At 35.3% G+C, this 12258-nt stretch overlaps 1 protein-coding gene across 1 annotated transcript in view; it reads right to left on the bottom strand.

Annotated features, from left to right (window-relative positions):
* Positions 1-9448: 9448 nt before the first annotated feature.
* The window catches only part of LOC115218404 (rho guanine nucleotide exchange factor 17), a 204025-nt gene continuing 201215 nt past the window's right edge, over positions 9449-12258 (bottom strand). Inside the window, exons 21-22 of the mRNA XM_029788195.2 lie at positions 11973-12146; positions 9449-10190 (exon numbers count right to left, since the gene is read on the bottom strand). Coding sequence (XP_029644055.1) covers positions 9754-10190; positions 11973-12146 — 611 coding nt within the window. The 3' untranslated portion in view covers positions 9449-9753. The remainder of the gene's footprint in view (positions 10191-11972; positions 12147-12258) is intronic.

The following is a 12258-nucleotide window of genomic DNA, read 5'->3' as shown; positions in this document are numbered from 1 at the left end:
GGTGGCATAGAAAATCAAATTTATTCTGTACGAATACTTTTTTCACCCCTAAATATTTATGATTGCATATAAATTCATTAGTTACTATAATTTATTAGTTTCTTTTGCATATTCTTAGTTTATGCATGTGTATGCAAATATAGTATTGGTATATCCCATTTATGTTCATTAGAAATTAAATAAATGAAGAATTTTGACATGTACGAATATTTATTCACCCCCCACCCCACTGTAGTTCTTTTTAATTTCGGATAACATCTATTAAATTTTGGCTAATTTCTCTGTTCCACTATTTTTCATACCAAGTAGGATCGGTCATTCTTCAGTTGACCAGCAATTCCATCTCACCATTGACCTTCAATCAGCATCAATGCCAAGTCCAATCCTTTCACTTTTATCTTTTATATGAAGTTTCTCTACAAGTCTTATTCTAGCTCATTCTTCAATAATGTCTCCTTGTTGACCATTGTCTTTGTCCATATATCTGCATTTGGCTGCATGCTCCTGCCTCATCTTACACAAGTGATTCCCTTCCAATAAAACTGTGTCCTATCAATATTTACATCATTTACATTTGACGGATATTTGTCCTCATCTTGTTTATTGTTAACACAACGTTTCAGCTGATATATCCTCCAGCCTTCATCAGGTGTCTTGGGGAAATTTCAAACCTGGGTTCTCATTCCTAAGGTATTTTTCAATGTTGTTGTTATTATTATTATTGAGTGAGACAGCAGTGCATGCCATCAAAGTGACACTGGGGTAAAATATACGAAGTATACCCATCATGACTACCTGTCTGATAAGGGTACACCAGGCACATGCATCACAACCATATGTGCGCGAGATAGTGATCTCATATCAAGATAAACAGCGCATGACCTTGCAGGTGGGGCCCAGTTAGAATTTTCTTCTGGTCGAGTAACCCATCCCACTCAAAAGGTCCCTGAATAAGGATTGTTTAAGGATGTTGAATGAACCACCCATGTTTCCAGAGGTGAATTATTCAAACCTCCAAGAATTCCTTTCAACACACAGCTATGATGCTCCCCCACTACTTCTGCTCGTGATCAGAGATGCACATATCGTCAGCCACCAAGGGACATGCTCAAATGGTTAAGGTCAAACAACTGACAAGCAAATCTGTGGTATTGAGCAGAATATTTGCTGTAGCCCATCTTTTATACCAAGACAAAACAATGTACATGATAACACTTCCAATCAGTTAAGATCAGAAGCCATGAGAGCCACTGCCTGGTACTGCATCAGGGCATTTATTATTATTATTATTATTCAGGTCACTGCCTGGAATTGAACTTGGAATCTTGGGTTAGTAGCCCATGCTCTTAAACACTACGCCATATGCCTGTGGGCATATGGTGTAGTGATGAAGGCTGGAGGGTATATCACCCAAAACGTGTTAATAACAAACAAGATGGCGGTGCCCCAGCATGGCCACAGCTCATGAGCTGAAACTAGAATCAATCGAATCAATCAAGATGAGGACAAATATCCATCAAATGTAAATAATTCCTCATCTCTTAGTTATAGAACTGTATGTCCTATCATATCATCACTTTTTAACAAGGACTCTCCTCTCTTTGTTCTTTGGTTGCAAAACAAAGGCAGTTGTCTCTATTCCGTACCATTTAACCTTTATACTAGGGAACGAAGGGTTAAAGGATGGTGGGAGGGTGCAAAGCAGGTTCTTCCAGAGGATCTACAGGGCTACTGACCTTTAATAAGGGACAGGGAGAAAGAGAAATGGGAGATGATCAGTAGGGGCTACAAAGTGATCGATAGTAGCGATGAGACGTCCCTGCCCCAAGGGACAGAGATTCAAAAGCAACACATTAAGAACAAAAAAAGAGAAAAAGAATAAAAAACCAAAAAGCCCAGAATTAGAACATTTCAAATATTTAATGAGCATAAATAAATAAATAAAAATAAATAACAAACAACTGATGCTGAAATCCGAATGATGAATGTTTTGTTTGTGTGTTTTGCTTTTTTTTTTTTTCTGTTGTAAAAAAGATATAATAAATGTGAACAGTAACAGACAACTGATCGAATAACAAAATGTGTCCAGGTGCCAATTGCTTATTTTTGGTGGGTGGTTGTTGTTGTTGGTGGTTTTTTTTTTTGTTGTTTTTATTTTTGCAATTATCGGTTTCGCTGGTGCCTTTCCGACTTAGATTCAAGGAGAAAGGATTTAAGAGGGTCACACCAGAAGTCTTCAATTCGGAGAGTAAAAAATGTCAAAGCCAAGATGGAAATGGGGAAAATAAAAATATTCCCAGTCAACTACAAAATTCATTAAGATATTTCATTAATCTAATTAACAGACTTGTTATTCGTTTAATATCTTTTTTCTTATTTTTTTGGTTTTGTTGAGAGATTTTATTGTTTTTTGGTTTTTGTTTTAGTTGAGGATGTTTTTGGAGGTTTTTTTGTTTTTTTAATTAATTTCATTTAAATTTTCTTAATGATATAAGTGGCCTTTTCAGATGAACACTTTTTATATTAAAGAAACATCAGATATATAAAAAAACACTCTGAAAAAACAACTTCATATGTTGAATTGAACAAATACGTCTGCTGTTTTTCTATCTCTTTCTACTAAGATAAAAGAAAGAATATGTGTGTATCATTAATATTATTTGTTTAAAATATTTGCATTATTTATTATTGTTAAAGAAGGAGAAATATTTAGAAAATTAATTCCAAGTGGATATATTTCCAGAACAGGAGGAAACAAACTCTAGAGAAATGGTTATTTAAATAACGTGTCAAAATGGTAGGTCAACCTTGGAACCATTTTCCAAAACCTGGAGCTGTCACAAACTTATAATGAATATATGACTATATATATATATATATACATACATGCACATATATATATATGATGAACATATACACATATATATACACATACATATACATACATACACATATATACACACACATATATACATACATATACGTACATATATATACATACATATATTAGTGTTTAGCATTGATTTAATTTTATTTCTCCTTTTGATGTATTATAGCAAAATTTGTTTTTGTCTGTTCAAACCTTGATCATTTTTTCAAGTAAAAACAACAAAAAAAAAGCCATTAGCAAGGTAATTTATTTGTTGTTGTTGTTGTTGTAAACAGACAAAGATAAGAAGAACACAGATATATGTATTTTGAGTGATGTAGTGGGTTTTCATTTCTCCTCCAATTTCAATACTGTGTGTGTGTGTGTCTGTGTGTCACAAGCATTGTTTTCAATAGGTATCTCATGAAATAAGGTAAAAGAATCGAACAGATTAAGAATATTGGAATTTGGTTACGATTAGAGTAAAGTAAAAAAAAGAAACTTTACTTTTTGTCAAAATTTGTTGCAAACAACAAATGTTTTGATCTGATGTGGGATTTCTTTACACATAATTTATTCATGTTAATTAAGAATCAGCAAATATGTGGGGAGTGGGGGAGGATATTATTATTTTTTTTTCCTTTTTTTATGTGTTGGGCAATGTTTGTTACTGATGCTGTTGTTTGTTATTTTTAATTATAACTAATACTAACTCATCAATGAAATGATCGTTAAGATCAAAATAAGCCAAATTGAGTCATTTAATATATTTAATATTAATTTAGCAAAAAAAATAAAAAATAAAAACTTGTATAAACTTTGCCTTATTTGAAACAACTGTTTAAAATCAGAAATTTATGCAATTTAATAATAATAACGATAATAATTAATGTCTTTAATTGGCTACAAGGGCAAATGTTAATTAACACAAAATTATTTTTTAATAAGCTGTTTAAAAATTCTCACATCTTTTGTCAAAAAGGGGGTGGGGATTATTATAAGAGAAACAGGAAAGGATTCAGGGGTGTTGCTGTGAAGAAGCTTCTGTAATCTCTCTACCTGAACACACCTGTGTTTTAGAGACATTCAAATGAACGATGCCTTCAACCATATTTCTACCTGTAGCCATTCCATCTTTAATGCAACATATTTAGGTCTTCAGTTATGTGTTCCCTATTTTGAAGATGCCAAGGGAATTTGGTACAGAAAGTGGTTTACACAGGTGTGGAGATTACACAAGAAGCACCCACATTGGCTTGGGTTTTTCAGGTGTTTTGTGTTAAAACAATCACCTTTAATTATTGTCATCATCAGGGAAGGCTCGCCTCAACTGTTGTTGTACACGAATGCTCTTGAACAGATGGAAGGATTTCTTGTTCATCATTCGGAGAGGGCAGTTTTAATAGGTTCTAGAAATGGCCCGATCAGCAAATTGTTGGACACAACAACAAAGGGGCCGTAGACAGGGATCTGAGCATTCTTCAATCAATTGTTTGTCAAAATAAAAATAACAATGGAACATTCATATTTTCATTGTCTTTTGAGAAAAATAATTTAGAATATATGTGTGTGTGTGTGTTAAAATAAATAAAGGAATATTTGGATGAGATGCTTCTGAATTAAAAGATAAGACTAGATGTTATATATATATACACATACACACACACTGCAACAATTTAGAGGGTTTTGGGGTTTTTTTTTTTCATAAGCCAGCATGAAAATATATTTGTGTGACAGGGTATGGTGGAATGGTTGCCAAGGGAACCCAATCAAGGTGGAATTTCCTTCAAGATAATCTTCATTCCGGTTGAAAAATAACCAAACATTCTACATGTGTCTAATTTATTTTCTCTTTAGCCCCACCCAAAAAATGGGAAAAAAAGAAAAATTAATTTTTTTTCTTGATTTTTGATAATAAATGATAATAATAAAAATAAATACATGTTCTGAATTCTATGACTGCCATGAATCAAGGTCAATTTGAGGTCGTTGCATATAACATGCAATATATATGTATATGCACACATCATCATCATCCGACCTTTAAACATCAGCTGTGGTTGGCTGATGGCCACACTCACTGTATGGAGACTGGACAATAGTAGTATGGCCAATTATTATATGATACAATGATTTAATGTTATTGCTATTATTATTATTGTTGTTGTGGTTAAAAATAATACTAGTAATAAATACGAGACTCAAAAAATTGTGTTGACATCAACCGTCCCACATTCTCAGGAAGTTTTATTTCCGTCTAATAATATATATATATGTGCCTTGGGTCTCTGGTTGAGACCTGGACGGCAGATGAAATAAAATGCAAATCAATCAGATAATAATAATAATAATAATGAGCAATATGAGTGTTTGCTTATAAAGGTATTGAAAAACCTTAGAATTGCAAATGGAAACGTGGAAGCTCCAACATTGATGGCTTTCCCAATATAAACGGACTGAGGTTCAAGTCCAGTCCACAACTGACTGTTAATCAAGGGCTTTTCTTACTGAGAACTAAGAACCTAACTGATACAGTTATTCCTCCAGAAATCAATGTAAGGTCTCAAGCAGGTGATGTCAAGTACTTTGTACCAAACCACAGACAGACGTACTGTCCAATGTGTGAAGATGTAACATGAACGGTAGAATGAAGCCATCTCCACAACAGAGGACGTTGCTCCAGTGTTTATCTGGTAATTTCAAGAAACAGCAATGAACAATGTTTTACAGACTCTCATAGATATTTAATCCCTGAGAACAACAGAAACGGTTTATTTCATGTGTGACCATCACCACTGCTATGATCCCACAAAGAGAAATTCTGGATTTACCAGCTTGGCTATACCTGCCAATCATCACTTATCCCTGAAAATCTTTTGTATACATTCATACATACACATAACTATATACATACATATATATATATATATATATATATATATATATATAATATATATATATATATAATGTATATACACACACACACTCACACATATACATACACATTACTACACACAGATACATTATTATTATTATTATTGACTTTCCCATGAAACCTGCAGAGGAATGCTATAATTCTATCCAGATTCAATACAAAATAATTACAAAATATTATTAATTAATTAATTATTACAGCCACAATGTATGGCCTTGATGCTTATAGAAGAGACAAAATAAGATTCTATGATGTTCAAGCCCATCTCATTTAAGTACCAGCAGTAATCACAAGTCCAATGAAAAACAGCCAGATTGAGGAAATTGCTGAAGCTTTCGACCAGAGGGAAGCTCACCTCTTTACATTAGCACACAACTAAACAGTGTCAGTATTATGAATAATAAAAGGTCACCATAGTCCAGTTTCCATCAGTGATGAGAAATCAGCCGTCCGATTGTGGTGCAGACATCGGCCTCAGTTGACCGTGAAAAGAAGACAAAAAATGATTCCAGTTGTCTGAATAATTTGGCAATTAACAGGTAGGATTAAGATGGAGACATCCAAGAAAAAATAAAGCAATCAGACCCTAACGGGAAAGATAAGAAAACAAAACATTGTGTGTGTGTGTGTAATGTATGACCCACTCAGTTTTTAATAGTTGAACTGTAGTGTATAGGTTGTACAGTTCAGTTTAGTAACTCTACAATGATGTATTTCTCTACATAGAACTATTTACTTTCACTTCAAGATAGATGGATAGACAGGTAGATAAACCAGTATGGCTAGATAGATATACAGATGGATAATAGATAGACCGATAGGTAACTAGACAGATAGATAGTTAGATATAAGTGTATATATAGAGAGAGATTAAAATAGGTAGATAAATAGATATAGATAGGTAGATATAATAAACCGAGAAGACACTCCCCACCCCTTCTTTGACCACACTGTCTCCTCTACTTCTCTCATCATTCCAGACATTGTCTTTCAGTTCCAGCAGGGGGTCAGAGATTGAATATTTCTCTGTAAATTCTTTTTGGCTTGTTTCATGTCCTCAGTTTATTCAGCTGACAAGAATTCAATCCTAAACACACAAATCAGGAGAAACCTAAGAATCTCCATTTGTTCTTCCACTGGAAGAAAGGGTTACCTTTTGACAGCAATAACCTGGGAAATTTCCAGGAGTTAAATACCAGCGAACACCGGACAAACCCCGACATTCACTATATCCCTTTCTTCAGGTCTGCACATATCTGAATAAGACCGTGGGTTCTGTATTTGTTTGATTGTGAATTTGTGTATCATATGAAACCCAGCATGGATTAGAAAAAGATAAACTTTAGGAAGTAAACCTACTTTGCTAAGGCCTTAGTTCTGAAACGTGTGTATGAATACATATAGAGTGTGGGAGTGTGATGTGTGCAAGTACTCAATACAGGACGTTATTACCAATAGTTTAATTATTGTAACACCATGTAACAGTCTTGTGACATGTGATGCAGCTTTGTGCAGTTACTGGGTGGGAATGGCAACGTTACACTTGGAACTTCCACCCTTACATAGGGTTACCTTGCACACACATATACACACACGATTTCAGATAATTTCAGTTTGGTGAAGGGCAACAATAATGATTATAGCATCATGAATACAGAGAGCAAGTCCAACTGTCATCCTTTTGATAGATAGAGGAATAGATAGATAGATAGGTAGATAGATAGATAAATAGACAGACAAATAGATAGATAGATAGATAGATAGATAGATAGATAGATAGATAGATAGACAGGCAGATAGATAGATAGACAGGTAGATAGACAGATAAATAGATAGGTAGATAGACAGACAGGCATAGATAGATAGACAGATAGATATTGTATGCAGTATTATATAATCCATACACACACATATTCTAAACATTCTGAAGGAATAAAGAGAACATTCTGGTGCATCACGTTGTCTATTTTTGTTTGAGAGAACTAGGGTCCTGACAAGTGCAAGGGGGTTACCACAAGCCAGAAGCAACATTCAGCTGCTTGAAAGAGAGAGAGAGAGAGAGAGACAGACAGACAGAGTGTGAGTCATTGACTTAAGAGGTGGTGGGGGGAACAATGAAGACAGAAAGACGATGGGGTGAGGTGAAGGGGCTAATTAGGAGGAAGAAGAAGAGGTGGGGGGTGTATATAATTAGGTTATGAATCCACTCCTAATCTCCCTCCCATAATGGGATTTAAAAAAATAGAAATTTTTTTTTAGAGAAAAAAAAAACAAAACAAAAAACAAAAACTACACAAAAATAATCCTTTTTCCACACAAATATGTGATTCAGCTCTGCCCATCGTTGTGTTTGTTCATAACCAGAACCTTCAGAAATTAACTGGCAGCAGAGATAAAAAAAAAAAAAAGGGGCAACGAGGGGTCCTGCTTGCTAACCAATTGTAAAAACAAAGAAGAAAGCTTTCTCCTTGAAATGAAGTTTTTTGTATGTGTTTGTGTGGTGTTTGTAGATGCTGTGACAGATTGGGGCAGAGCAGGGCGCGAGGCAGGAGCCAAGCAGTTTGTCAGGAAGGAATGGGGCAGAAATATCTTTAGAATAATGGAAAAAAATTCTTTTTTAATTCCAACAATCATGAAGAACAACATTATATATATATATATATATATATATACATATAAATATATATATATATATAAAGAAGAAAATATATATATTTACTTGATAATGTTTGTATGCACATGGATATATATGCATATATTATTTGTATAAAAATAACCATGTTAATAGAAAAATATTGTTTTCAACGAAGTCGTCTCATAATGTTGAATAGTCTCAAATAGATTCTGATTTTACACAAAACAAATACACACACATATAAGTGTATGTGTATGCATGTATGTGTATATATATATATATATACATACATATATATATATACATACATATATATATATATATATACATATATACATATATATACATACACACACACATATATATATACATATATATATATATGAGAAAAAATAGATATTAAATAGGAAACGCTTTTACTTCACCCTCCTTTAAATAGACATGCACGCACGCACACTTCACAGTGTGAGTATGTATGTATATATGCGTGTGTGTGTGTACATATGCATGTAATGTATGTATGCAATGTTTACGATTATAATATATTTTTTGTATGTCAATGTGTGATTTTTAGCGTTCATCTGCATTTACATGTATGTATATATCTATATATGTACATAATATATATATATAGAGAGATATAAATATGTATATATATAGATATGTACATACACATATACAATAAACAATAAATACTCTATATATATATATTATTAATTAGTTAATTCATTCAACAATTAATACTCACTAATATTTTTCACTGATCAGATGTCACAACCAAATTGATATCTTTCAACGCAGCACCAAATATTTCCTCAAATTTGCTATCATTTCACTGTATATACACACACACACACATTATATATATATGTATATATATGCATGTATGTATATATGCATGTCCTTATGTATGTACATATGTATTACATGTATTATCGTAAAATGTTCTTGGACACCAAAGCTCATGTTTACAAATTTCGTCTTTCCGTGTTTGTGTTGTTCGTCTTTCGTTCGGTTCCGCCATTCTACAGCGGAGAGTGTCTCGCATGGGTCGACTCAAAAATTAATGGTTCTCCACACTCACCCCCTTCAGCCTTACATTGCACACACATACACACACACACACACATGCATGCACACACGCATGCGCGCGTGCACACACACAGGTCATCTGGGTGTAAGGAACCAAAGTTTGAGAGAAAGGGGGGAGGAGAGAAAGAGGCATCGTATAGAGAGAAACGGAGATTAATCACCCGATTAATCAATAGTTGAATAATTAACAGGAAACAAGAGCAAAGTCAGGGAAAAATTGTCTCAGACCTGCCAGAGCAGGAGATGGTTGGTGCTGTCGTCACGACCAGCAGCTTCGTTAGCAACGTTGTTGCGGAAGTCTTCGTAGCCATCACCGCCGCTAATCACCAGCATGCGAGTGGCCATCGTTGCGGTGGTGGCCATGGATGACCGTCGCTGAATCTCCTGCAAGGATAAGTTACCCTCAACAACAGGCGATGTGGGTTCTTCTTCTGGCATCTCACTCATTGAGCTGCTCGTGACCGTGGCTGTGGTAGTGGTATTCGTAGTAGGTGTAATAGTAGTATTGGAGGTGTAACTCTGCTGTTGTTGTTGTTGTTGGTTATTACTGGAACCGAAGCTAGTGCAAGATGTCACAGATTCAGTTTTTTGTCCAGAGCTGTTGGGTAATTCCACACTTGTCAAGAATCGTACATGTCCAGTGTGACCATAAACTAAACCTAGAACCAAGCAAAATAACAAAACATACATATTATTATTATTATTATTATTATAAATAAAATCATTATTATATTACATCATTTACATCTTGTTTGTTAACACATTTCGACTGATATACCATCCAGCCTTCATCAGGTGTCTTGGCGAAATTTCAAACCTGGGTTCTCATTTGTAAGGTATTTTCTGATGTTGTTATTATTAATATTATTCAGGTCACTGCCTGGAATTGAACTCGGAATCTTAGGGTTAGTAGTCAGTGCTCTTAACCACTATGCCATATGAATAATAATAATATCGAAAAATACCTTAGGAATGAGAACCCAGGTTCTAAATTTCCCCAAGACACCTGATGAAGGCTGGAGATTATATCAGCCGAAACGTATTAGCAACAAACAAGTTGAGGACAAATATCCGTCAAATGTAAATAATGTACATAATTCCTCATCTCTTAAATATAGAACTGTATTATTATTTTGTTAATAAGAAATTATCATGTTCATTTTTTAAAATTAAGGCGGCAGTGAACTGGCAGAGTCGTTAGCATGCCAGGCAAAAAGCTTGGCAGCATTTCTTCCATTCTTATATTCTGAGATCAAATTCTGCTGAGGTCGATTTTACCTCTCATCCTTTGGGGTTGATGAAATAAGTACCAGTTGATCCCCGTGTGTGTGTGTGTGTGTGTGTGGAGAGAGATGAGGGTGGGTCGATGTAATCAACTTACCCCACTCCCACAAAATGCTGGCCTTGTGCCAAAATTTGAAATCATTATCATTATTATTATTATTATTTTAATCAAGGTGGCTGAATTGTTAGCACGCTGGACAGAATGCTCAGTGCCATCTCTTCCAGCTGAGTTCAGATCCTGGCAAGGTTAGCTTTGCCTTTCATCCTTTCGGGGTTGATAGCATAAGAACCAGTTGAGCACTGGGGGGGGGGGGTGATGTAATCAATAAGCCCCTCCCTCCCTCAAAATTTCAGGCCTTGTACATATAGTAGTAGTAATTAGTTTCTGTTAATTTCTATCACTGATTCCAAACTGAGTCGTTGGGGGAATTTTTCTTACAGAATTATAGCAACAGGTAAATACAGGTGCAGGAGTGGTTGTGTGGTAAGAAGCTTGCTTCCCAACCACATGGTTCTGGGTTCAGTCCCATTGCATGGCACCATGAGCAAGTGTCTTCTACTGTAGCCTCGAACCAACCAAAGCGTTTTGGTAGGCAGAAACTGAAAGAAGCCCGTCATATATGTGTGTGTGTGTGTGTGTGTGCATGTTAACGTCTGCTTTCCATGCTGGTATGGGTTGGAAGGTTTGACTGAGGGCTGGCAAGCCAGAGGGTTGCACCAGGCTCCAATCCTGTGTGGGTGTATATCTGTGTTTGTCTCCTCCCCCCACCACCATCACTTGACAACTGATGTTGGTGTGTTTATGTCCCCATAACTTTAGCAGTTTAGCAAAAGAGACCGATAGAATAAGTACTAGGCTTACAAAGAATAAGCCTTGGGGTCGATTTGTTTGACTAAAGGCAGTGCTCCAGCATGGACAAAGTCAAATGACTGAAGTAAAAAAATAAAAGAAATAATATTTATCACTCTTCAAGTAAAAATCCTGGTTCCTCACCTGCCTCGCTAGTTGGAAGAACTTTGCACATTACGCCACACACATGAAGGGACAAACACTTTACTAATACGGAAATGAAGAGAGGGGGAAAATATGGAGAGGAAGAAGAGAAAGAGAGCATAAACGGCTGAAAGAGGAGAGCAAGGTAATAAAGAAGTTTCACCTGTAACTGCTGGACAATTGATGTTACTGTGTGTTGTGGTGGAGGTTATTTTCGGTACAGGAATGGTGAGAATCACTCCAGCACTGGTTCCAACCCACAGCAAGTCTTTGCAGATTAACAAAGCCGTCACTCGCAAGCAGGCTGTCTTGTGTTGCCTGATGATGTCATCAGCCACTGAAGAAGAAGAAGAAGAAGAATGAAAGCAAACATTTAATACAGACAGGACACGAATGGAACACAATCTGGAGTGTTATTTTACACCGATTGTATAGCTGTAGCATGGCCA

The sequence above is a fragment of the Octopus sinensis genome, linkage group LG13 (assembly GCF_006345805.1).
Source record: "Octopus sinensis linkage group LG13, ASM634580v1, whole genome shotgun sequence".
Classification (NCBI taxonomy): domain Eukaryota; kingdom Metazoa; phylum Mollusca; class Cephalopoda; order Octopoda; family Octopodidae; genus Octopus; species Octopus sinensis.
The sequence above is the reverse complement of the archived record's forward strand: the minus strand, read 5'-3'. Positions and strand labels throughout refer to the sequence as shown.